General features: G+C 45.2%; 2 protein-coding genes across 2 annotated transcripts; one reads left to right on the forward strand and one right to left on the reverse strand.

The window, feature by feature from the left end:
* Positions 1–3,248: 3,248 nt before the first annotated feature.
* LOC135361950 (uncharacterized) lies at positions 3,249–23,534 on the reverse strand. Its single transcript, XM_064574432.1, has 2 exons — positions 23,127–23,534; positions 3,249–3,458 (listed from the first exon to the last, which is right to left on the reverse strand). The coding sequence occupies exons 1-2, from the start codon at positions 23,532–23,534 to the stop codon at positions 3,249–3,251; spliced, it is 618 nt and encodes a 205-aa protein (XP_064430502.1).
* Positions 23,535–24,284: 750 nt separating this feature from the next.
* LOC135361951 (histone H2B type W-T-like) lies at positions 24,285–24,704 on the forward strand. The gene has a single exon (XM_064574433.1). The coding sequence runs from the start codon at positions 24,285–24,287 to the stop codon at positions 24,702–24,704; it is 420 nt and encodes a 139-aa protein (XP_064430503.1).
* The last annotated feature ends 2,922 nt before the right edge of the window (positions 24,705–27,626 follow it).

Below are 27,626 nucleotides of genomic sequence, written 5' to 3' on the forward strand. Positions count from 1 at the left end.
AAGTATTCCTAGTATATATTAAGCATTATGTGTTTCTTAGATTAAAAATGCATGCATATAAAGCTCCTGACACCTGACACCTAGTAAGTCCTCGTGAAATGTTACCCATTGGTGGTGCTTTGTATTGCCAATGCCTGGAACAAATCAATCTACAGTCAGAGTTTGATTAAGAAGCAGCATTTAATTGCCCAGGACTCATGGAGAATTGACAGGGCCCAGCACCTCTCTGCAGGAAAAATCAAAACACGGGGCCCCATGGAAGCTGGGCCTTCTTAAAGGACTGCCAGGAGTGGGGTTGGAGAGAGGGCCCAAGCTAGCTTTCTTTATCCTGTTAAAATAGGTGTGGGTCATCCCAATTAAGAGAAAAGGAAATTAAGCAAGCAGCCTAATGCCGCACGGCCTATATATGACAGAGCTCGGTAGAATGCTATCTTGATGGAGAACTCACAGCCCGAGGGGAGGAATAGAGAACTGGTCCAATGGCGTTCTGGCGAAAGGGATACTTTATGGAAAATCTTATGGTAGAGGAATGGTGATGATGATAGTAATGTAACAGCAATACCATTAACTGAGATTCAGCCACTGTTGCTGACTACCTCTAGACATTGTCCTATCTCCCAATCCTAAAACAAAACAAAACAAAACAAAACAAAACAAAACAAAACCCTCTTCTGTGATACCATTAACACTCTCTTCCTACCCACTGACCGGTATCCCTTTTCTTTGAAAGAGTACCCTATTTCTATCTCCATTTCTCATCCACCACTCACTCCTCAACCTACTGCGGTTTGCCTTTTCTTTCCCAACCCATCGCCGCCTCTTCTGGGACTCTAGACCATCTGCTCTCATCCGTTTTCCCATATTTATTCAGCAAATACTGAGTCCCTACCAAGCGCCATACATGGTACTCACTCCTGATAGGTGACAGCAAATGAGACAAGGTCTCTCTTCTCAGGAAGTTCACATTCCAGGTCAAAGCAAAAATTGGATCTGCTGACTGAGTGCCCTCAAAAGCAGTTCACTGGATGATGGAGACGATCACTAACAGCGGGGCACATGATGGTCATACCCTCAGAATAGATACTGTTATCAGGGCGAACCTGTTTGAGCACCTTCTAAAGGTAGGTAGAGCAGAAAGCTCCAGGCAGCACATTGACATTCTTAATCTTAGGGCATCTTGGAGCCCTTCTTGTGAGAAAATGCAAAATCACTCACTCAGGGATTGTGACAACAACTCCTTTTGAAGAAAGAGCAATGAGTTGGAGAAGGAAGTAGGGCGATTAGTGTCGGGCTTGCATTTCAGTGAGGTTAAGAAATAGATGTGAACGCTGATAAAATTGGGAGTAAAGAAAGAGCTCAGATGAACTTACAGCTTTCAGATCACTTCTGATTGGGGAAGGTAGGCCTAAACGACATCGGCAAACAAACCACACAATACGTATCTCCGGGCTACATACTCCTTCGAAGGGCCTCCAATGAAGGGGTTCCCTTCCACAAATTTAAGGAAATTTTAATATCGGAACAGCGATAATTTACTTAAATAAACCAAGAGAAAAGAGTGTTTGCAATGGCTGCTAAAGCTACTGAAAGGGCACGTTTGAGATCTAATAAGTGACCTGGAATGGCTCAGAACACCAGAATTGTTACTCTGCGCACATAGGTCTCAAACAAAATCTTAATACCACCTTTGCTGATGAGATGCTACTACCATCCTTATTAGAGCCAGAAAGTGACAAGAAATCTTTTTATCAGCATTACAGTCCAAAAGTATTTGTGAATATTTGGAAATTAAATTTTAAAAAGATTTAAACGCTAAAATAAAAGAGAACCTAAGTAGTTTTAGTTGACCTGATTGCACTGCAAATGAGTAAATATGTAGAACAGCTTTATCTTGGGAAACTTTACACTCTTAGAAATAAACAGGAACCTTAGCAGACTCTAAGCAAATGCAACCTGAAGTCAGGCATGGTGGTTGTTTTTTTGTTTTGTGTTGTTGTTGTTTTGTTTTGTTTTGTTTTTTTACCTCATAGACATATTTGCAGTGTCTATTCCAGATAGAGTAGATACCAAGAATTCCGTTGAGTGAATGAATGAGCCATATTTTCAATCTTTAGGTAGTAAGAATGGTGGGGGGTGGGGGGGGACAAGATAAAGAAGATGACGAACTTAAATGAGAGGTGGTAAGAAGTAACCGAATACAGTTTTCTTAAGCACCAGGAAAATTATTTCAATTGTATGTCTTTTCTCCACATTTTCTTATGGACCTTGGTGGAGCGTGTGGATCTCCTGCGTTCAAGAACTGATCTTGCACTTACGAGTTTTGGGACTCTGTGCTCTCTGGATCTGAGTTGCTTCTGTAATAAACTAGTTATGATAGCATTGTTGTAAACACCAGGTAAAATAGTACCTGTAAAAGTATGCCGTAAACTAAAAAACATTGTACAGTGCGAGGGTGATATTACCACAAATGTGACAGTACTGCTTTCTCTGCTGTTGAAATAAAAGACCTGATTAGAGAAACAAACAAAACAGAAACAAGTAAATAAATAAAGAGGAGCCACCAAAGCTGTTTGGTCAGTAACATCTGCCAATATTTACTGTACACAGTATCACGACAGAAATTTTCATAAATGTATTCCAGAATCCATTTAAAAATTGTAATAGGAACCCATTCTATGACGTTAACATAAATTTCAAACGCATATGAAAAATATTTTTTTCTATAAAAGCGTAAAGGAGATGGACGTTGCTTCAGATACTTAAAAGTCTCCTCAATAACCCGCCTAACAGAAGTCAGATGGATTCTTATATCAGCTTCTGCACGTTATCTGTTGCCATATCACCCATAACGAACCTCTGAAACATTCACCACACGCTCATGAGAGAATGAGAGAGAAAAAGGTAAACATCATTATAACAAAAATAACCCCCACTGAGGCTGACCTACAGAAATATCTAGCAGAGATGACTGCTTGGGAAAGCCAAGAAAAGCGGCATGGTTAAGGAGAGTCCACAGTTGTCCAAGGAATAAACTGCACTCAAATATAGATTAAAGCAGTGCCGATCCTGTTTGGCTCAAAGTAAAACTACTTTAAATATCTGCAGAATGCCACAACAGGGACAAAACTCAATGCTCTCTTTGGCAGAGTTTGTCCCACTTTTTAAAGCTACAGGTCTTTTCCCGCCAAGTGAGGTGGCTCTGAAAAGAGCCTTTGGTTTGCGAGGTGGTCAGGCGGTCCGGAGGCAGCTCATTGGCGGAGGGTGTACCTGATGATGGCTTGGGTGCCCTCGGACACGGCGTGCTTGCCCATCTCCCCGGGCAGCAGCAGGCACACGGCTGTCTGGATCTCCCTGAAGGTGATGGTGGAGCGCTTGGCGGAGCGGGCCAGGCGAGAGGCCTCGTCGGCGATGCGCTCGAAGATGTCCTTGACGAACGAATCCAAGATGCTCACGGTCTTCTGCGAGAGGCTCAGGCCCTCGTGAACCTGCTTCAGAACCCTGGGGAAGTAGATAGCGAAACTGTTGGGGCAGCGGCGGCGGCGGCGGCGGCGGCGGCGGCGGCATTGGCGCCTTGGCTGCTCGTGCTTCGGGCTCTTCGGGTCCACTTCTGTGGGCTCCTCCGTGCCCACGCATTCGCCAGAAGAGGTCTCACAGCCAGGCTCAGCCATGTGGGGCTCGCCTTCCCGACAGCTCGGAAGGAAGGACAATGGCGGCTGCAGAGGGGCGCTGGCCCGTTTATAGTCGCTGCATTTCCTGACGTCACGGGCAACCTCCATATCTGATTGGACAAAATGCAATGCAGGGAAGTGGGGCTCTATGCCAGGCCGTGTCCCCTGTGATTGCATACCCTCGAGCTTCACATCACATCACATCGGACAATCAGAGAGGGAAATCCGGTGCCCTCTAAACTTCTTGGGACCTCGGTCAGAAAATCTTTCAAACATTCCATTTCATTGTGCATTTTGTCTGCTGATTTTCAACATCAAAACAGTAACAGATCTGAGGAGAGTCCTGTTTTTATTGGAATACTTTATATTGCACATCATTACCTTATTTCTGATAAGCAGTAAGTGCCATTGGATCAGGACATGCTAGAAACCAGGATGCTCTGGAGACCCAGAGTCAATGTGTCCATCTCTGAAAATGACAGCAAAGGTAAAGTGGTGGTGATGGAAACACATGAGTACATTGGGAGAGAGGAGGAAAATGATGCCTGGGCTTAAACAGTTCATGAATGTGTAACAGGAGGTAGCCATATCGGAGCACCTTCCCTTTCTATTCAATTACTTTGTGTGGGGGGGCGGGGGGAGGGACCCCTTTTTGGCAGGTAGGGAGCAGCACACAAGAAAGGGTGGCATAAATTGGACCAGTCCCTTTTCATTTATCTACCCAAAGACAGTATATTAAGGAGTTACAATTAAGAGGTGTGTGTGTGTGGGGGGGGGGGGGTCGGATATCAACTGGTCATAAGTAATTACACATCTCATAATAGCTCCTCGTGGTGCTAGTTTGTAAACGCTGTAAGGGAGGGCCAGCAGAATGGGATAAACCAGAGCTGAAACTTATTTCCCCATGTTTTCTGCACAAAGCAAGAGGTGAGGATATGAGATTGGCGTGGTTGTCTGTGGAACTGCTGAAATGCCTGGTGCCCTCTGAATCTTCAGGTATGTCCACAAGAGATAGCAGGAGATCCCAGAAATTCTCAAGCAGAGCTCTCATGTGCATGCCTGGCCTGCCCTGGTGGGGCAAGACCAGAGCAGTGCCCAGTAGTGTCCAGAGTAGAGTGGAGAGAAAGTCAAGCAGCCGGGAATCCCCAGCGAGCCTCCATTCTGTCACAGTCACTTGCATACCTTTTCTTTTTTCTTGCCAAGCAACCAGATGCTGATCTTCACAGATGGCAAAACCACGACTAACAAATAAATCAGAACAGGCCTGGGCACACACAGGCCAGTTTGTCAGGACCAGTTTGCTTACCTTTCCAAGCAACTACTATCATTGTCAGCTGCTCAGCCTAACCCAACAGGTGCCACTACAGGAGAGGAGAGGGAGAAGGACCAGTCCCAGAGGGCCCATTCCCGGTGTACCCCAAAGTCCTCTTCCTCCTGACAGCCTGGAACCTGCAGCTACCGCAGATGGGCCCCTCTGAAGATCCTTTCCCCTCTTCTGGCTTTCCAGGCATCGTATCAACTAATCAGAGTTGGTATTAAGCTTCCTGTCGCCTCTCTCAGAAGTCCTACACAAACACGCCAGTGAGAAGAAAGGTCAACCAACAACATTTGTTCACTGATGCCCCAGCAGGGGAGCTCCGGGAAGACTTCACCAGAAGCACCAAAGATTGTAGGCTTTTCAACTTCGGCTTACTGAGAGAGTCTGACCTCCATATCCCAGGCCCCTCGTTCCAGAGGAATGACTGGCCAATTGGGGGCCATTTCTCCTACTACTCAGAATGGACTGTTGTCCTGGGCTAAGCCACCATAGCTTGGGCAGGAACTCTCGCATGGCCAGCAGAGTGCTGGTGCAAATCAAGAGACATAATTGACAAGCACCTGCCCCGAGTTCTGACCAAGACCCTCAGGAGAAATGGCAAAAACCATAGTCTCCAAACACACAGCACACAAAGAAGTAGTCATACAGATAAAAACACCAAAAAGGTTTTTAATGCTTTTAGCAGCATTTGCCAAGTTTAAAATTGTTTTCTTAACACTAGTTTGGTTGTAAAAACAATACCCGCACACTAGAACTGCTGACCAAATATAAGTGTTGTTGGCTGAAAAAAAAAAACAAAAAACAAAAAAAACCACACACGCGCGCACACACACGCACACACACACACACACACCAATTTACCCAGATTGTCTAAGAAACCACCAGAGGGACCTCTACTAATCAACTCTTGTTGATCAGACGTTGGATGTGGCCATCACGGGAAGTCCCAGAGCTCGGACAAGGCAGCTCTCTGTAGCTGAGGCAGTGCCTAAAAGGGCTAATGGCTGAGGACTGCCAGCTGACCGCACTCTCAGCAGCTGAAGCAGAGTCTGTCTTTGAGGAGAGTTCTGGTTGGAACATCCTCATGTCTATCATCGCCTCATTATCAAACGATACTCTGGCTACCCAGGCAACCGTAGTTTGACAGTCGTTTTCTCTCAGCACTAGCTTTTGGCTTCCATTTCTTGGCGAAAAGAGGTATGTTATCACATTATTTGGTATTCCATTTTTAGGCACCGTGCCCTGTTGTCTGCTATCTTGCTCTCTATGCTTATATCCTAGCTTTACTGCAATGTATCCACATGTGCTTCCTGAATCCGGGATGTCATGGCTTCCTTAAATTGGGGGAAATTACCAGACATTTGTCTTTGAATATTATTCTTCCAAAATTCATCCAAGTTTCTGCTTCTGGAATGCCTATGAGATGCACTTAATAACTACTTACCCCATTCCTTATGTCTCTCTGCCTCACTCTCATCCTATTTTTGTCTTTATCCTTCTATGAGGCGTTCTGTCTTATTCCTTTCACCTATCTTCTAGTTCACCCATTCTCTCTATCTGGTATGTCTCCTTTGTTGTGTAAACTTTTGTGGATCTTTTAATCTAGCGGTTCCTATTTTCAACACTAGAAAACCATTTAAGACATTTTTGATAACTAGTCGCTTCCTACTCATATTTTACATGTCTTGTAATTATTTTTTAAAGATTTTACTTATTTATGTGTCAGAGAGAGAGAGCGCACAAGCAGGGGGAGCGGCCGGCAGAGGGAGAAGCAGGCTCCCCGCTGAGCAGGGAGCCCGATGTGGGACTCGATCCCAGGACCCTGGGACCATGACCGGAGCTGAAGGCAGATGCTTAACCGACGGGGCCACCCAGGCGTCCCTCTTGTAATTATTTATATAAACGTTTTAACCGTTTTTTAAAGTTGGCATTTGGTAATACTACTTTGGAACTTTCCAGTTTGGTTTCCTGTTTGATTTTGAGAAGGGTGGCTTGTGTGGGGATTGTGTGCGTGTATAGGAGGACTTTATCTGCAAGAATCCTGTAACAACCTCAATTAAGGTTACTCCTCCGGGAAGGATTAGAAGTGCACTTGCCATGTGTCTGGGTTTGTGAATGGGAACTGTTGGCATCGTGCTGGTAGTGCTAACCCGAACCCCAGAGCTACGCCAGGACACTCGTGTGAATGCACATCCTCAGGGAAAATTTTTTTCCCCCTCACTCAGAACTAAGGACCGGGAATAGAATTTTCCTCGGCGTCTCCTTTTCCCAGTAGGGAAAAGTCCAGTTTTCTCAAAGTTTGTAGTCATTCAAGCACCACTTCATGCAAAGCCGAGTATGTAATGCGATGGGTCTTACTTGCTCAGGCCCATGTAGCAAGCGGTAAACAACAACAACAACAACAACCACAACAAAAACTGTACATTCAAATAGCCTGAGTTAAAATACATGGTCGACATCAAGGGAAATCTTTTTACTACTATTAATTTGAACAATTCTCCTCTGACCTGATGGAAGTGGTGAGAGATACGTCCACGCACAGGCCTGGATTCATATCCTTCTCCTCATGGCTAAAAGCATACAACTAGTCAAACAAAGAAACAAACAGCAGGTAAAGTATCATACCAGATTCCCCCTCAACCGCAGAGGCTGAGTACCCAGTAAGACTCTTACTGGTTCAGCCTGAGACACCTGACCGCACACTAGGCCCAATGCCGTGAGTCAGCGGCTCCACATCCCTGATAGCTGATTGGCTAACTCCCAGCTGACTGAGGCTTGAGTTGCCTTGACTAGCAGCCTCCATCATCCATTGCAGAAGCCGATCTGCAAGTCCTGAAGATTTGTGATTTCCACAAGAAAAGATTACAGGCTTGGGAAGTATAGAATCAGATAAATCTGGGCTACTTGAAGTGTTAGCTACAGTTACCAGGGAGCCTGAAATAGGAATTATTTCCTGAACTTTTTGATTTAGCGATTTCTGTACTGAGTTTGGGTTTTCTCTTCTGTTTTTCCAAGAATTCCATTAACAAAAGTAATGTTGAATAAGTTTGATTGGGGGTGGGCACGCGGGGGCTGCGTTGTTTAAGCGGCTGCCTTTGGCTCAGGTCATGATCCCAGGGTCCTGGGATGAGGCCCTCATCAGGCTCTCTGCTCAGTTGGGGAGCCTGCTTCTCCTCTCCCTCTGCCTGCCGCTCTGCCTACTTGTCCTCGCTCTCGCACCCTCGCTCTCCATCAAGTAAATAAATAAAATCCTTAATAAAAAAGTTTCATTAGGGGATGTTCGACTCATCAGTACTATTTTCCCAGGGTTGTGGCTTATAATTTGTTACTTAAGCAACAAATCCACTTCTCTCAATCAGTCTTTACCATTAACCACACTATTAGAGAATGAATGCTCAGCAGATGCCCTTTGTCCTCAGTTGCCTTCAGAAGTGATCAGAGGCACTCACTTCCCTTTTGTCTAGGCCTCAACATCCATTTTTCCTCACTGCATCTTGGAGTTTGTATCTGTCACTCACCTTCACACTCCCAGTCTTCACAGTCTATATGGTGCATTCAATGTTGTTTTACTCATGCTGCTATTTGATTTCTGAAATTGCGGAGCAAAGCACCCAAAGGAGTGCAAAAATGACCTAACGGATTCCATTTCTTAGTATGACTTCTCACATAAAACGATACATATGGGACCAGTACGTAAGAGCAAGACGCAAAACCTTTGTGTGCCATATGGACAAACACGGGGACTTTGAAACAGCAGCAGTGAGCATGATAGAAAGGAAGTGCCTCAGTGGAATGCTGTTTATGCAAAGAGGCTCACCGTTGTATCTCTGAAGACGGGCATGGTGGCGAAGAGCCTCTGGCTCCCCAAATATTTTTCCCCATCTTGAGGCACTACCAAGGACAATTTCCTGGTCGTTGATTCCCTGATAATTTTTCCCACTGGCCTTACAGAATAAATTCCGTATTTTTCCAAATCCTGTCATTAGATTTTTCAAAAATTCCAGAATGACAATAAGCGATAAACCTTACAAGGGTGGCCACTGATGCTAAATTCTTACTCTAATGATCCTAAGGAGAACTCCGGAGGTATAATGGCTCATCCGAGTTCTTCTACATTGGACCAAACAAACAACAAAACAACAACAAAAAACCCAGACTTTGCACCTAGTGATGGAAGAGGCATTGCACGCCTTCACGTCTCTGCTACACGCAAAAGCCTTCTCTGGTGTCCTCGTTTTTCTGGAACTGCCCACCCTATTTTCCTGGAAGTCATATTGTCCTGCCATAGCTAAATAAGTTTTGTGATTTGACACTCCAGGAGGTTCCTGGGACACTTCTGATGGGCTAAGGAAAGTTTTTTTTGATTTTTGTAGATTATCCACATTTGTTTGGCAGGGAATGTCATCTTTCCCAGGGGCATCTACAAAGTATTTCAAAAGTACAAATGCCATTCTTAAAATATTGACCAAATATTGATTGCTAAAAATACCGTAATCAATTTCTAAAAATTGAAATCAGAGTATATTCACTTTTACAGAGATAGGAAGCTGGAAAAATAAAAAATACAATAAAATTAAGCAACACTAATACCGTCTTGAGTAAAAGGGTGGTGAATGAGGTCCCCTCACTTCTCTAACGGGACAACAAATAATCACTATGATGGAAGAGGCAGTGCATGTGCCCGTGTACAGCTCAGGTTTCATATCTCACATGGGTTGTTCTATCCCCCCGCCGCACCCCCCCACCCGCACCCAAATCATATGAAGACATTCTTAACCCCAGGACCTCAAATGGGATCATATTTGGAGATAGAATCATTAATGAGGCAATCAAGTTAAAATACCCTCTTTAGCACGGATACTAATCCAAAATGACTTTTGCCTGTATAAAAGGGGCGAATGTCAACACAGAGACATGCGCATAGAGAAGAAAATGTGGGGGGAAAAAACGAAACAAAAAACAATGGGAGAAGTCGGTAATGTAAGAGCCCGAGAGAGAGAGACCAGGAACTGATTCTTCCCTCACACATCTCAGAAGGGAGCAACCTGGCCCACAACCCATGATTTGGACTTCTAACCTCCAGAACTGCGAGACAATACATTTCTGTTAAGATCCCCAGTCTGTGGTACTTTGTAATGATAGACTTAGCACACTCACGCAGATTTTGATTCCGGAAGTGGGATGAAGTTGTAACAAAGACTTAGTAAGTTGGGAGTGGCTCTGAGACTGGGTAGTGGGGCGGGGGGGGGGGGGGAAGAAACTGGGTAATGGGTAAGGATGGTAGAGTTTTGAGATACATGATAGAACAAGCTGAGATTGCTTTGAGGGACTGTTGGATGAAATATGGACATTAAGTGTATTTCAGGTGAGGGCTCATACAGAAAAGAGGAGAGCTATAGGGAAAGACTTTATCATCTTAGAGAATCCATAGAGCATCATGAAAATTATGTTGCTAGAAATGTGAGTGAGGAGGGTGCTGCTGCTGAGGTAGCAGATGGAAATTAGAGGCATGTTATTGGAAACTTGAGAAACGGCCATCCTTGTTATCGGGTGACAGAGCATTTGCCCACACCATGTTCCAGTGTTTTGTGTTTGGTGAAGACTAGAACGCTCACATGATAAGCTGGGACAGATAAGCTGAGGAGATTTGTAAGCACAGTGTTGAAGGCAGGGCCTGGTCTCCCCTTGCTGCTCATAGTAAATGCCAGAGGAGAGCTGTAAATTAAAGAAGGTAGCGTGAAATGAGAAGAGACTAGCACGTGATGATTCGCAACCTTCTCAGCCTAACCAGGTAGCCTGCTTTGGAAAAAGGGCCAAGGGTGTGCCTGGAAAACCATCAGCTGGGAGCTTAGGCATGTGACACGTGGGTCCAATCGGCCATCTCAGCAGAAGCCAGGAATGGAGATATAGTTATGCAAGAAAAATGTGTGGAGGACCCTACTGTGCCATAGCTTGAACCCTTTGGATTGCAGGGAAAGCCAACAGGCGTCTTATTCTGAGAATTTGATGCTGGCTGAAAGGTGGCCAGCTAGAACTAAAGGGAAAGAGATGGGACAACACGAAGGAAGACTGTTGGGACTGCTGGGATTCGGCAGGCGAGAAAAGGGCCCCCAGATATATCTCACCGGGAACATGTGCTATTCTTCAGGAAAGGGGGCAAAGGACCCCACAGAAGGTTCAGTGGCTGGCAGGGCTGCCACTGCCAGTACAGACCCAGACGTGCAATGCCAGGGTCTCGAGAGCCATCTTCTCCTTGATTCCTGAGACCGAGGCTACCTCCTGGGTTCCAAAGGATAGGAACACCCGGCCTTCAGAAGACGGTACTGCAGCAGCCCTGGACGGGTGGGAGGCCGCCACTTCCCGTGGCAGAGAGTGCGGGGCTGCCACCCCTTGTGGGAGCAGAGCTCAGAGCCCAGAGCCAGAGAGGATTCTCTTCCATCCTTACGTTCTAATGTAATGTTTCCTACTCGGACCCAAACTTGCTCTGGACCCACGAACCCTTGTTTCCCTTTCCAATACCTTGATTTTGGAATAGTAATGACTGTCCTGTGCCTGTCCGTCCACTGTATTTTGGGAGCAGATAACTTCTTGTCTTCTGTCACACATTCTCAGCTGGGCGGGAATTACGCCTCAGCATTAATCATAGCTGGAAAGGCACCCTTATCTGGTGTACAGGATATTTAGATGAAATTTTGCCTTTGCATTGATGCTGGAATGGGTGAAGACTTTTGGTGACATTCACATAGGATGAATGCATTGTGGACATAAAGACATGAATTTGGGGGGCGAGAGGGCTGGCTCTTATGGATTGAACTTTGTGCTCCCATAATTGATATGTTGTATTCCTGATCCCTCATTCTTCTAAATGTGACCTTATTTGATGGTAGACCACTACCCTGGCATTACCCTGGTGGTCGTGTTCAGGTGAAGTCATTAAGGTAGGCCTCACCCAATAGGACTGTTGTCCTTAGGAAAAGGAGAGATTTGGAGTCACAGACACTCACAGAGGGAAGACCATGTGAGTAGATATTGTGAGAACGTGGCTATTTTAGGACAAATAGAATGACTTATGAAAGATGCTTGCCTCATAGCCCAGAGACTCACCCACCCATCAGACAATGAGTTTGGACCTCTAGCATCCAGGACTGTGACGCAATAAATGGACATGTCCTTTAAGTTGACCAGTCCCTGGTATTTGATGTAGCAGCCCCACAAAGCTAATATAAACATCCTTAAATCACCACGATTAAAACACCTATGACTAAGCCAGCAAGCAAAGGAAAACTAGCCGGTAAAGACTGACACCTCTTTCCCCCATCCCCACCACCACCGATCTCCAAGGTGGCACAACCAAGGAGGTCTCCTGTGGCTCACCTTGGGACAGCTTCTCACACGTGGGGCCAATAACTGTGTCTCAGAGGATGTAGGTCCCCCCATTGGCTGACTCAGAAGAGTGTGGGGCTTGAGCTGCTCTGAACAGAGTCTCCCATCATCCCCATGATGAGGTGTTGCACGTCATGAAATTTGAAGTTTCTCAAAAACAAAAGTTGGCAGCCTGAAAGGAACAGAGTCAGATAAGTCTGGATGTGTCAGAATAGTAACTTCAGTTTCCAGGGAGCCGGAATAGGTTTTCTTTCTTGAACTTCTGGATTTAGGTATTTCTGTACTGGGTTTGGGTCCTTGCTTCTGTTTTCCAATGAACTGCAATGAATTCCAGTGAATCCCAATGAATTGAATTAATATGAGTAGTGCTTAGAAGAAATTGACTTGGGGGGCACCTGGGTGGCTCAGACGGTTGGGTGTCTGCCTTCAGCTCAGGTCATGATCCCAGGGTCCTGGGATTGAGCCCGGCATCGGGTTCCCTGCTCAGTAGGGAGCCTGCTTCTCCCTCACCCTCTGCTGCTCCTCCTGTTTGTGCGCTCCCTCTCTCTCTCTCTCTCTCTCTCTCAAATAAATAAATAAATCTTAAAAAAAAAGACGAGAGCTTGACTTGGGTATGCTTGTCCTATTAATACTATTTTCCCGTGTCGATGCTTATGATGTATTAGCGAAGCAGGAGCCCTTCCCTTATATCATCTTCTTAGTAACCACAGCATTAGACCACGATTGCTCCCCAGGGACATTTTTCCTGACTCACCCACTGAAGCGAATAGTCAGATGTATTCACTTTCCACTCTGGACTTCAACATCGAACCCCATTTTCTTCCTCTTTCCCAGATTTCGTGTGTGTCACTCACACTTGCATTCCCAGTCTTCCAACCACAGCCCAATTTAGGTGCATTTTAACCTTGTTTTCCTAGTGCTCCCATTGGATCGGAAATTACGGATGCAAAAGAGCCCACGTGTGCCCTCCCTCCCCGACACACATCACACATATCCTAATGGATTCCCATTCTTTTTTTTTTTTTTTTAAGTTTTTGTTTTAATTCCAGTTGGTTAACGTACAGTGTTATCTTAGTTTCAGGTGTACAATATAGTGATTCAACAATTGCGTATATGACCTGGTGTTCATCAGGACAAGGACCCTCCTTAAACCCCATCACCTGTTTATCCCATGCCCCCCAGCCCTCCTTCCCCCTGGAAACCATCAGTTTGATCTCTATAATTAAGAGTCTGTTTCATGAATCCTCTCCCCTATCCCTCTGTCTCTCCCCTCCCCTCACTTTGCTCATTTCTTTTGTTTCTTAAATTCCACATGTGAGTGAAATCCTATGGTATTTGTCTTTCTCTGGCTGACTATAATCCTTAGCATTATACTCTTTAGCTCCTTCCATGTCACTGCAAATGGCAATATTTCATTTTTTTTATGACTGTATAATATTCTATTGTTTATACTTATGCCACACCTTCTTTACCCACTCATCAATCGATGGACACTTGGGCTGCTTCCATATCCTGGTTATTGTAATTAATGCTGCAGTAAACATAGGGGTGCACGTATCCCTTTGAATTAGTGTTTTTGTATTCTTTGGGTAAATACCCTGAAGTGGGATTGCTGGATGTAGGGTAGTTCTATTTTTTAACTTTGTGAGGAACCTCCATACTGTGTTCCACAGTGGCTGCTCCAGTTTGCATTCCCACCAACAGTGCTCGGGGGTTCCATTTTCTCCACAGCCTCGCCAGTACCTGTTGTTTCTTGTGTTGTTGGTTTTAGCCGTTCCGGCAGGTGTGCGGTGACATCTCATTGTAGCTTTGATTTGCATTTCCCTGATGAGTGAGGTTGAGCATCGTTTTATGTGTCTTTGGCCATCTGGATGTCTTCTTTGGAGAAACCTCTGTTATGTGTTCTGACCAATTTTTTTTAAATTGGATTATTTGCTTTTTTGGTGTTGAGTCTTGTAAGTTCTTTTTATATTTTGGATACTAACCCTTTATCAGATATGTCATTTGCCAATATCTTATCCCATTCAGTAGGTGTCTTTCAGTTCTGTTGGTTGTTTCCTTTGCTATGCAGAGGCTTTTTATTTGGAAGTGGTCCCAGTTGTTTATTTTTACTTTTGTTTCCCTTGCCTCGGGAGACACATTTAGGAAACATTGCCATGGCTGATGTCAAAGAGGTTACCGCCTGTGTTCTCGTCTAAGATTTTTATGGTTTCAGGTCTCACACTTAGGCCTTCAATCCATTTTGAATTTACATTTGTGTATGGTGTAAGAAAGTGGTCCAATTTCTTTCTTTTGCATGTTGCTGTGCAGTTTTCCCAACACCGTTTGTTTCTTGCTTTGTCGGACATTCATGGACCATGTAGTTGTGGTTCATTTCTGGGTTTTCTATTCTGTTCCGTTGATCTATGGGTCTATTTTTGTGCCAGTACCCTACTGTTTTGATTACTACAGCTTTGTGATATAACTTGAAGTCTGGAATTGTGATGCCTCCAGCTTTGCTTTTCTTTCTCAAGATTGCTTTGGCTATTCAGGGTCTTTTGTGTTTCCATACAAATTTTAGGATTGTTTGTTGTAGTTCTGTGGAAAATGCTGGTGGTAATTTGGTAGGGATTGCATTAAATGTGTAGATTGCTTTGGGTAGGATAGACATTTTAACAATATTTGTTCTTCTAATCCGTGAGCATGGCATGCCTTTCCATTTCTTTGTGTCATCTTCAATTTCTTTCCTCAGGGTTTTATAGTTTTCAGAGGATAGTTCTTTCACCTCTTTGGTTACATTTATTCCTAGGTATCTTATTATTTTGGGTGCAACTGTAAATGGGATTGTTTTCTTAATTTCTCTTTCTGCTGCTTCCCGATTGGTGTACAGAAATGCAACAGATTTCTGTACATTGATTTTGTATCCTGCAACTTTACTGAATTTGTTTATCAGTTCTAGCAGTTTTTTGGTGGAGTCTTTCATGTTTTCTACCTAGAGTATCATGTCATGTGCAAATAGTGAAAGTTTGACTTCTTCCTTGCCAATCTGGATGCCCTTTATTTCTTTTTGTGGTCGGATTGCTGTGGCTAGGACTTCCAGTACTATGTAGAGTAAAAGTGGTGAGAGTGGACATCCTTGTCTTGTTCCTGACCTTGGGGGGAAAGCTCTCAGTTGTTCTGCATTGAGGGTGATGTTAGCATGGGTTTTTCATAGCTGTGGGTTTTTTCATGTTAGCTGTGGGTTGGTTTTTTTTAAGATTTTATTTATTTATTCATGAGAGACAGAGAGAGAGAAGGCAGAGGCAGAGGGAGAAGCAGGCTCCCTGCAGAGCAGGGAGCCCAATGCGGGACTTGATCCCAGGAGCCTGGGATCATGACCTGAGCCGAAGGCAGACGCTTAACGGACTGAGCCACCCTGGCGCCCTTAGCTGTGGGTTTTTATGGCTTTTCTTATGTTGAGGTATGTTCCCTCTAAACCTACTTTTGTTGAGGGTTTTTATCATGAATGGATGTTGTACTTTGCCAAATGCTTCTTCTGCATCTATCGAAATGATCATAGGGTTCCTATCCTTTGTCTTATTGATGGGATGTACCATGTTGATTGATTTGCAAATATCGAGCCACCCTTGCAACCCGAGAGTAAATCCCACTTGATCGTGGTGAATGATTTTTTGCATGTGTTGTTGGATTCGGTTTGCCGGTATGTTATGGAGGAATTTGTGTGTCTATGCTCAGCAGGGATGTGGGATATTGACCTGGAGTGCTCTTTTTTTTAGTGGTGTCTTTATCTGGTTTTGGTATCAGGATAATGTTGGCCTCATAGAATGAATTTGGAAGTTTTCCTTCCTTTTCTATTTTTTGGAATAGTTTGAGAAGAATACGTATTAACTCTTCTTGAAATGTTTGGTAGAATTCACCTGTGAAGCCTTCTGGTCCTGGACTTGTGTTTGTTAGGATTTTTTTGTTTACTGATCCAATTTCTTTGCTGGTTATTGGTCTGTTCAAATTTTCCATTTCTTCCTGTTTCGGTTTTGGTAGTTTACATGTTTCTCGGAATTTAGCCATTTCTTCTAGGTCATTCCATTTGTTGGCACAGTTTTTCATAATATTCTCTTATAATTGTTTGTATTTCTGTGGTGTTGGTTGTTACTTCTCCTCTTTCATGTGTGATTTTATTTATTTGGGTCCTTTCTCCTTTTCTCTTGATAAGTCTGGCTAGAGGTTTGGCAATTTTACTGATTTCCTGCCAACCCAAAGAACCAGCTCCTGGTTCCATTGATCCGTTCTATTGTTTTCTTAGTTTCTATATTATTTATTTCTGCTCTAATCTTTATTATGTCCTTCCTTCTGCTGACTTTAGGTTTTGTTTGTTGTTCTTTTCCTAGCTCGTTTAGGTTTTATTTGAGATTTTTCTTGCTTCTTGAGGTAGGCCTGTAATTGCTATACACTTCCCTCTTTGAACCGCTTTTGCGGCATCCCAGAGGTATTGGACCATTGTATTTTCATTTTCATGTGTTTCCATGTGCTTTTTTTATTTCCTCTTTTATTTCCTGGTTGAACCATTCATTGTTTAGTGGCACGTTATTTAACCTCCCTGTATCTGTGGTCTTTCCAGATATTTTCTTGTGGTTGACTTCTAGTTTCATAGAGTTGTGGTCAGAAAAGATGCATGGTATGACTTTGATCTTCTTGAATTTGTTGAGGCTTGCTTTGTGGGCTAAGATGTGATCTATTCTGGAAAACGTTCCCTGTTTACTTGAAAAGAATGTGTATTCTGCTGCTTTAGGATGGAATGTTCTGAATATATCTGTTAAACCCATCTGGTCCAGCGTGTCATTCAAAGCCCTTCTTTTCTTGTTGATATTCTGTTTAGATCATCTGTCCATTGATATAAGTCAGGCGTTAAAGTCCCCTACTAGTATTGTATTATTATCGATTAGTTCCTTTGTGCTTGTTATTCACTGTTTTATGCATTTGGGTGCTCCCATGTTGGGCGCATAAATATTTACTATTGTTATATCTTCTTATTGGAGTGTCCTCTTTATTATTATATAGGGTCCTTCTTTGTCTCTTGTTGCAGGCTCTTTTTTTTTAATTGTGCTATGTTAGTCACCATACAGTACCTCATTAGTTTTTGATGTAGTGTTCATGATTCATTATTTGCGTATAACACCCAGTGCTCATCACAACACGTGCCTTCCTTATTACCCATCACCCGGCTCCCCCATCCCCCACCCCCTCCCCTCCGAAACCCTCAGATTGTTTCCCGGAGTCCATAGTCCCTCATGGTTCATCTCCCCCTCTGATTCCCCCCGTTCAGTCTTCCTTTCCTTTCCCTAATGTCCTCCATGCTATTCCTAATGTTCCACATATGAGTGAAACCGTAAAGTTTAGTTTGTCTGATACAAGTATTGCTACTCCAGCTTTATTTTGACATCCATGTGCATGACAGATGTTTCTCCATCCCCTCACTTTCCATCTGCAGGTGTCTTTAGCTAAAATGAGTCTCTTACAGGCAGCATATAGATGAGTCTTGTTTTTTTTAATCCATTCTGTCACCCTTTGTCTTTTGATTGGAGCATTTATCCCATTTCTTTCAAAGTAATTATTGATAGATATGTATTTATTGCCATTTTATTACCTGATTTGTGGTTGTTTCTGAAGATTTTCTCTGATCTTTTCTTGTCTTTCTCTCATTCGTGTTTTGCTGATTTTCTTTAATGATGTATTTGGATTCCTTTCTCTATTCTTTGCCTATTTATTAGTGGTTTTTGATTTGTGGTTACCATTAAGTTTGTATATTACCTCTTCTATATGCAGCAATCTATATCAAGTTGATGGTCCCTTAAGTTTAAACCCATTCTTGACTCCTCTGCTCCCCATGTTTTAGGTATATGTTGTTACATTGTAGTTTTTATTTATTTTTCTTTTTCTTTTTCTTAGAGAGGGAGAGAGTGGGGAGGGGAAGAAGAAGGAGGAGAGAGAGAATCGTAAGCAGGTTCCACGCCGGCCATGGAGCCCAACATGGGGCTCGATCCCACAACCCCAAGATCAAGACCTGAGCCGAAATCGAGAGTCAGACGCTCAACCGACTGAGCCACCCAGGCGCCCCTGTGTTGCTACATTTTAAATCCTTTTATTTTGTGAATTCCTTGACTAACTTTTTACTGAAATACTCAAATTCTAGTGCTTTTGTGGTTTTTCTACCTTTATACTGTCTCTTTTCGTCTCTTCTTTCCACTCAAAGAGTCCCCTTTAATATTTCTCGCAGGGCTGGTTTAGTGGTCACGAACTCCTTTAGTTTTGGTTTGTCTGGGAAACTCTCTTTCTCCTTCTATTCTGAATGGTAGCCTTGCTGGATAGAGTCTTCTTGGCTGTAGATTCTTTCCTTTCAGCACTCTGCATCTATCATGCCACTCCCTTCCGGCTTGCAAACTTTCTCTTGAAAAGTCTCCTGCTATGGGGCGCCTGGGTGGCTCAGTCGGTTAAGCGGCTGCCTTCGGCTCAGGTCATGATCCTGGGGTCCTGGGATCGAGCCCCACGTCCAACTCCCTGCTCAGTGGAGAGCCTGCTTCTCCCTCTCCCTCTGCCTGCCACTCTGCCTACTCGTGCTCTCTATCTCTCTGTCAAATAGATAAATAAAATCTTAAAAAAAAAAAAAAAGAAAAGAAAAGAAAAGTCTCCTGCTAGCCTTTCGGGTTTTGGTTTTCCCTTGTAAATACTGTCTTCTTTTGTCTTTCTGCTTTTCAAATTTTCCTTTATCACTATATTTTGCCGATTTAATTACATATTTCTTGGCGTGGGTCTGTTTCTGTTGATTTTGATGGGAGTTCTCTGTGCGTCCTGGATCTGGATGTCTGCTTCCTTCCCCAGGTTAGGGAAGTTTTCAGCTATTATTTCTTCAAATAAATGTTCTGCCTCCTTTTCTCTCGCTTCTTCTTCTGGGACTCCTATAATGTGAGTGTCATTGCCTTTGATGGAGTCCCTGAGGTCCCTAAGTCTATTCTCGTTTTGCATAAGTCTTTTTTATCTCTGTTGTTCCACTTGATTCTTTTCCATTACTCTGTCTTCCAGGTCACCAATTCATTCCTCTGCTTCTTCCTCCTGCTGTTCATTCCATCAAACGTGTTTCTCATTTCGTTTACTGAGCCCTTTATCTCTGCTATGTTACTCTTTATCTCTGTGTTAAGGGTCTCACTCATGTCTTCCACTCTTTTCCTAAGTTCAGTGAGTATCCTTACTGATCGTTGCTTTAAATTCTCTATCAGGCATATACTTATATCTGTTTTGCTTAGATCTCTGGCCGTGGCTTCATCCCGTTCTTTCATAGGGGATAAAGTTCTCTGTCTCCTCGTTTTGTCTGCCTCTCTGTATCTGTTCCTGCGTGTTATGAAAGTCAGCTACGTCTTCTGCTCTTGAAAGTAGTGACTTTATGAAGAAGTAGTCCCAGAGGGCCCTGCAGTGCAGTGTCCCCTGTTCACCAGAACCTGGCACTTCAGGAGAATATCCTATGTGTGTTGCTTAAGCCCTGCTGTTGTGTCTGAGTCACTTTCCTTTCAGTGCAGTCATCTGCGCTGACTCTCTGCCTGTTGTGGGCTGTGCTTGTTCTCTGTGGTGTTACTGGGACCCAGGCAGGCCAGCTCTGGGGACAGGGGGATGTGCCCACCAGGGAACTTGGGAGCAAAATTTGCATTGGGCCACCAGTCCTATGCCGGATTCCCCCAAGCGCTGTGGTGGCTGGGTCTGTGCGTGGGGTTGGCCAGGGGCATGAGGCTGGGGGTGGCTCGAGGCAATGGCTGGGTGTAGCTGGGCCCTGCCCACAATGGTGGCTGCAGGTGCCCGGCCGGGCAAGGCATGACAGCTGGGCGTGGTTCAGCAGCTGGGCGGGGAAGCAGCTGTGCACCCGGTGGCTGGGTGTGGTATGCACTGCTTTAACAAAATTTGCCCTGAACCCAGGGCTGAGGCCAGCAGGCCTGCATTGGGCAAGTCCTCAGGAGAACTGGTGGGCATGGCACACTGCTAGCAGGTTAAGTAGCAAGTGTCTCTGCAGTGCTCACATGGCCCCGTGTTTATGCTGGGGGGCAGGGGAGGAAAATGGCACCTGCAGCTCCTTCCTCTTCAGAGAAGTCCCCCACCGCGCTCCAAAATCAGTATGAACGGTTCTGTCTCCCGTTTGCCCCTGGCATGGTGCAAACTGCCGTTTTTATGTCGCTTCTCCACACAGGCTGCTCTCTCTCTAAAGGTGGTGATCCAGCTGTCACTCGCCCTCCTGGCTTGCCCAGCGCCGAGTCAGCGGACTTTCAAAGCTCCAGGCTCCAAGTCCCATCGGTTATAGAAACTCCCGGTATTCAGCCCTTCTGGTTTCCACAGCCAAACAGTATGGGTATTAGCGTCCCCCGTGTGAGCTCCCTGGTGCGAGGGCCCATTTCTCTGCCCTCTCCCCATGCACAGCTCCCTCTTTCCTGTGGGCAGCCTCCATCCACATTTCTGACCTTCCTAACCTTTCAGATGCAGCTTCCTCCCTATATTTAGTTGTGGGTTTTTTTCTTCCAGTCCTTGGGTTGCTCTCTAGTTTATTGAATATTTGAGGAGGATATCTAGTTTAAAATGTGGGACAGGGTGAGCTCAGGCTCCTCCTATTCTGCCATCTTCCCAAGGTCCTCTGGATTCACGTTCTTAAAATGACTTTTTAAATAATATATGTACGAGACCAATGTGCATGAATAACTGAAAAACCACTGTAATTCATGTGGTCCAAAAAGGCATTTTGAACCAGCAGCAGTCAGCATGATAGAAATTAAGTGACTTATGAAACAGAATTTTATTTTTCTAAATGGTCCACAGTCCTTTCTCTGAAAAGGCATACGGCTCTGAAAAGAATTTTTGGGTTCAAAAATTTAGTTCCCCATGTAAATGTCAATTTCTAAGGACCACCTACAGGGATTTACTGGCACTTCATTTTATGGTAGCTTTCCTTGGGTATTTATGCAGCAAACCCCCCATTCCATTTCATATCCCTTTGGCTTTATCTGTCGTCTAATGGGCCCAAGAAAAGGTTGGATTGCTCTAGTTTACCTAGCTTTTGTCTCACTGTTTGGCTCAGAGTGACACCTTTCACAGGTTTCTACATTCAGCTCAAAGGTTATTTAGAATTTATTTTAAAAGTTCACATGGAGGGCGCCTGGGTGGCTCAGTTGGTTAAGCGACTGCCTTCAGCTCAGGTCATGATCCCGGAGTCCTGGGATCGAGTCCGACATCAGGCTCCCTGCTCAGCGAGGAGCCTGCTTCTCCCTCTGACCCTCCCCCCTCTCATGTACTCTCTCTCTCTCATTCTCGCTCTCTCAAATAAATAAATCTTTAAAAAAAAAAAAAGTTCACATGGAACACACAGCACACATGAAGAAATAGTGGGTTTCCTGCAACTTGTAACACATTTCAAAGGATTGAAGGCCCCACCCCTACCCCCGCCAGTGTGTTCTTCCTTCACAGATATATAGGAAGCTAGAAGTCAATTAAATGGAAAGCACTTGGATAATCACCAACTACTTTGAAATTCAGCATGTACCTAAAGGAAAAGGAAACAAAGGAAGGAAAAAAAACCCATGCACCAAGACGAAAAACACACTGAGCATTAAAGTACATTACCATTACCCTAAGTCTTCCTATCCACCAAATCACTTGAGGTAGAAGGATTCACCTTAGTTCTCTTAATTGCCAAACAGCCTCCTCTTATTTTGATGCAAAACGATAGGGACAGGTCTCACTGTGACATCTGCATGTTTACACTTCAACCACCCCGGTTAAAAGGAAGAGCTTCAACAGAAACCCACAGGCACACGGACAATCACACCGCTTTCCCCCTCAATCACCAGGCTGCATGACACAGGAAGGCTGTTATTGGTTCAGGCCTGGTCACCCCACCACCCTTTGGGCCAATGGCCGTGCATCCTGCGCTGCCGGTTTCTTATTGGCTGCTGCTAGCAGAGGCTGGGAGCACAGCTGCTCTCATTGGATGACCCCGTCATCCAGGCATAACTGCAGTGCAGGAAGCCTTTTGTGTCAAAACGAAAGATGGTAGGCTACCAAGGCACAAAATCAGATAAATTTGAATGAAGTAAAGTATGGCTTTCCTTTTTAAATTTTATTTATTTATTTATTTGTTTGTTTGTTTATTTATTTATTTTTATTTTATTGTGTTTCGTTAGTCACCTAAAGTAGGCCTTTCACAAGGTCGGGAGCTTGAGTAGGGCATGATTCTGGATAGTTTGAGTTTTCTGCACGGTGTTTGGGTCTTCTTTCATGTATTTCACTGAATTAGGATGAGGGGATACGTTGAGGGATTGTGAATGGGGTGTGAGTTTTGTATCTGCTACAGCGCTTCACTTGTTGCTATATCAACACACTCGAAAATTCTCTAGACGATACTACTCTACACAAGTGGGAGAAGGAGAATACAAAAGGCAAGTAAAATTATTGTGGACTCAGCTGTGACGTAGAGTCCCAAAGACGCCGACCTGAAGGAATGGGCCACTTAGGAAAGTGATAAAATGCGACATGGTCAAGGAAAATCATAACAGACTGCAGCACACACATATATTAAAGTGGACTTGCTCAAGGTAAAGGAGTTTGAAGAACGGACAGAATGGCACAGGTCCAAACGCTAGAGTAGGTGGCACTCTGGAGAGTTACAGGTCTCTTTGTGCCAAGTGAGGTGGCTCTGAAAAGAGCCTTTGGTTTGCGAGGTGGTCAGGTGGTCCAGGGGCAGCTCATTTGCTTGCGTTGAACCTGATGACGGCCTTGGTGGCCTCAGACACGGCGTGCTTGCCCATCTCCCCGGGCAGCAGCAGGCGCACGGCCGTCTGGATCTCCCTGGAGGTGATGGTGGAGCGCTTGGTGGTGCGGACCAGGTGAGAGGCCTCGCTGGTGATGCGCTCGAAGATGTCCTTGACGAACGAATCCATGACGCTCACGGCCTCCTGCGAGAGGCTCAGGCCGTCGTGAACATTCCTCAGAACCCTGGGGAAGTAGGCGGCGAAACTGTCGGGGCAGCGGCGGCGGCCGCGGCGGCCACGGCGGCGGCCTCCGCGCCTCGGCTCCTTCTGCTTCGGGCTCTTCGGGTCCGCTGCCGTGGGCTCCTCGGTGCCGAGGCTTTCCTCAGAAGAGGTCTCACAGCCAGGTTCAGCCATGTGGGGCTCGCCTTCCCGACAGCTCGGAAGGAAGGGCACTGGCGGCAGCTTGAGCAGCGCGGGCCCATTTATAGTCGCTTCATTTCCTGACGTCACCGGCAAGTCCTATCTGATTGGACAACATGCAAAACCAAGAAGCGGGTCACTGAGCCAGGTCCTGTCAGGTCTGACTGCTTGCCCTCGAGCTTGACGTCTCTTCAGTCAGAGTCGGAATCAGGCGTCCTCTAATTTTCTTGTGACGGCCTCCAGAAAAATGTTCAAACATTCCGTGTAAAGATGTAGTTTACCTCCAGATGTCGGGTCACGATCTCAGGGTTGTGAAATACAGAGCAACTTCAGGCTCTGTGCTGAGCTTGGACCCCGCTTGGGAATCTCTCCCTCTCCCCCTGCCCATCCCCGTACTCCCCTCCCTCTCTCTCTGATTCTCTTTAAAAAAAAAAAAAATTCGTATTGGAAATCTGGAGGAAATGTCACCTTTACAAGGAATGTTTGAACATTTTTCTGGAGGCCGTCACAAGAAAATTAGAGGACGCCTGATTCCGACTCTGACTGAAGAGACGTCAAGCTCGAGGGCAAGCAGTCAGACCTGACAGGACCTGGCTCAGTGACCCGCTTCTTGGTTTTGCATGTTGTCCAATCAGATAGGACTTGCCGGTGACGTCAGGAAATGAAGCGACTATAAATGGGCCCGCGCTGCTCAAGCTGCCGCCAGTGCCCTTCCTTCCGAGCTGTCGGGAAGGCGAGCCCCACATGGCTGAACCTGGCTGTGAGACCTCTTCTGAGGAAAGCCTCGGCACCGAGGAGCCCACGGCAGCGGACCCGAAGAGCCCGAAGCAGAAGGAGCCGAGGCGCGGAGGCCGCCGCCGTGGCCGCCGCGGCCGCCGCCGCTGCCCCGACAGTTTCGCCGCCTACTTCCCCAGGGTTCTGAGGAATGTTCACGACGGCCTGAGCCTCTCGCAGGAGGCCGTGAGCGTCATGGATTCGTTCGTCAAGGACATCTTCGAGCGCATCACCAGCGAGGCCTCTCACCTGGTCCGCACCACCAAGCGCTCCACCATCACCTCCAGGGAGATCCAGACGGCCGTGCGCCTGCTGCTGCCCGGGGAGATGGGCAAGTTCGCCATGTCCGAGGGCAGCAAGGCCATCATGAGGTACACCCTCTGCCAATGAGCTGCCTCAGGACCGCCTGACCACCTCGCAAACCAAAGGCTCTTTTCAGAGCCACCTCACTTGGCACAAAGAGACCTGTAACTCTCCAGAGTGCCACCTACTCTAGCGTTTGGACCTGTGCCATTCTGTCCGTTCTTCAAACACCTTTACCGTGAGCAAGTCCACTTTAAAATATGTGTGTGCTGCAGTCTGTTATGATTTTCCTTGACCATGTCGCATTTTATCACTTTCCTAAGTGGCCCATTCCTTCAGGTCGGCGTCTTTGGGACTCTACGTCACAGCTGAGTCCACAATAATTTTACTTGCCTTTTGTATTCTCCTTCTCCCACTTGTGTAGAGTAGTATCGTCTAGAGAATTTTCGAGTGTGTTGATATAGCAACAAGTGAAGCGCTGTAGCAGATACAAAACTCACACTTACCCCATTCACAATCCCTCAACGTATCCCCTCATCCTAATTCAGTGAAATACATGAAAGAAGACCCAAACACCGTGCAGAAAACTCAAACTATCCAGAATCATGCCCTACTCAAGCTCCCGACCTTGTGAAAGGCCTACTTTAGGTGACTAACGAAACACAATAAAATAAAAATAAATAAATAAATAAATAAACAAACAAATAAATAAATAAAATTAAATTAAAAAAAGAAAGCCATACTTTACTTCATTCAAATTTATCTGATTTTGTGCCTTGGTAGCCTACCATCTTTCGTTTTGACACAAAAGGCTTCCTGCACTGCAGTTATGCCTGGATGACGGGGTCATCCAATGAGAGCAGCTGTGCTCCCAGCCTCTGCTAGCAGCAGCCAATAAGAAACCGGCAGCGCAGGATCCACGGCCATTGGCCCAAAGGGTGGTGGGGTGACCAGGCCTGAACCAATAACAGCCTTCCTGTGTCATGCAGCCTGGTGATTGAGCGGGAAAGTGGTGTGATTGTCCGTGTGCCTGTGGGTTTCTGTTGAAGCTCTTCCTTTTAACCAGGGTGGTTGAAGTGTAAACATGCAGATGTCACAGTGGGACCTGTCCCTATCGTTTTGCATCAAAATAAGAGGAGGCTGTTTTGGCAATTAAGAGAACTAAGGTGAATCCTTCTTCTGCCTCAAGTGATTTGATGGATAGGAAGACTTAGGGTAATGGTAATGCACTTTAATGCTCATTGTGTTTTTCGTCTTGGTGCATGGGTTTTTTTCCTTCCTTTGTTTCCTTTTCCTTTAGGTACATGCTGAATTTCAAAGTAGTTGGTGATTATCCAAGTGCTTTCCATTTAATTGACTTCTAGCTTCCTATATATCTGTGAGGGAAGAACACACTGGCGGGGGTAGGGGTGGGGCCTTCAGTCCTTTGAAATGTGTTACAAGTTGCAGGAAACCCACTATTTCTTCATGTGTGCTGTGTGTTCCATGTGAACTTTTAGAATAAATTCTAAATAACCTTTGATTTGAATGTAGAAACCTGTGAAAGCTGTCACTCTGAGCCAAACAGTGAGACAAAAAATAGGTAAACTAGAGCAATCCAACCTTTTCTTGAGCCCATTAGACGACAGATAAAGCCAAAGGGATATGAAATGGGATGGGGGGTTTGCTGCATAAATACCCAAGGAAAGCTACCATAAAATGAAGGGCCAGTTAATCCCCGTGGGTGGTCGTTAGAAATTGCCATTTACATGGGGCACTAAATTTTTGAACCCAAAAATTCTTTTCAGAGCCATATGCCTTTTCAGAGAAAGGACTGTGGACCATTTAGAAAAATAAAACTCTGTTTCACTAAGTTACTTAATTTCTATCACGCTGATTGCTGCTGGTTCAAAATGCCCTTTTTGCTCACATGACTTACAGTGGTTTTTCAAAGTTATTCATGCACATTGGTCTCATACATACCATATTATTTAAAAAGTCATTTTAAGAACGTGAATCCAGAGGACCTTGGGAAGATAGCAGAGGAGGAGGAGGCTGAGCTAACCGCATCCCACATTTAAAACTAGATATCATCCACAAAAATTAAATAAACCAGAGAGCAACCCAAGGACTGGAAGAACAAACCCCACAACTAAATATAGGGAGGAAGCTGCATCTGAAAGGTTAGGAAGGTCAGAAATGTGGATGGAGGCTGCCCACAGGAAAGAGGGAGCTGTGCATGGGGAGAGGGCAGAGAAATGGGCCCTCGCACCAGGGAGCTCACACGGGGGACGCTAATACCCATACTGTTTGGCTGTGGAAACCAGAAGGGCTGAACACCGTGAGTTTCTATGACCGATGGGACTTGGAGCCTGGAGCTTTGAAAGTCAGCTGACTCAGCGCTGGGCAAGCCAGGAGGGCAAGTGACAGCTGGATCACCACCCTTAGGATTTCACTCACATGTGGAATTTAAGAAACAAAAGAAATGAGCAAAGTGAGGGGAGGGGAGAGACAGAGGGATAGGGGAGAGGATTCATGAAACAGACTCTTAATTATAGAGATCAAACTGATGGTTTCCAGGGGGAAGGAGGGCTGGGGGGCATGGGATAAACAGGTGATGGGGTTTAAGGAGGGTCCTTGTCCTGATGAACACCAGGTCATATACGCAATTGTTGAATCACTATATTGTACACCTGAAACTAAGATAACACTGTACGTTAACCAACTGGAATTAAAACAAAAACTTAAAAAAAAAAAAAAAAGAATGGGAATCCATTAGGATATGTGTGATGTGTGTCGGGGAGGGAGGGCACACGTGGGCTCTTTTGCATCCGTAATTTCCGATCCAATGGGAGCACTAGGAAAACAAGGTTAAAATGCACCTAAATTGGGCTGTGGTTGGAAGACTGGGAATGCAAGTGTGAGTGACACACACGAAATCTGGGAAAGAGGAAGAAAATGGGGTTCGATGTTGAAGTCCAGAGTGGAAAGTGAATACATCTGACTATTCGCTTCAGTGGGTGAGTCAGG

This window comes from Mirounga angustirostris, unplaced genomic scaffold, assembly GCF_029215605.1.
Source record: "Mirounga angustirostris isolate CCGP_5_RB_7025 unplaced genomic scaffold, mMirAng1.0.hap1 SCAF_11, whole genome shotgun sequence".
NCBI classification, from domain to species: Eukaryota; Metazoa; Chordata; class Mammalia; order Carnivora; family Phocidae; genus Mirounga; species Mirounga angustirostris.

Excerpts from the sequence above, each read along its gene's own strand:
- LOC135361950 (XM_064574432.1), bottom strand. The coding sequence starts at position 23,534 with ATGGCTGAACCTGGCTGTGAGACCTCTTCTGAGGAAAGCCTCGGCACC. Across the intron at positions 3,459-23,126 it reads AGGCCGTCATCAGGTTCAAC|AAGACCGTGAGCATCTTGGA; the intron begins GCAAGCAAATGA and ends AGCCTCTCGCAG.
- LOC135361951 (XM_064574433.1), top strand. The coding sequence starts at position 24,285 with ATGGCTGAACCTGGCTGTGAGACCTCTTCTGAGGAAAGCCTCGGCACC.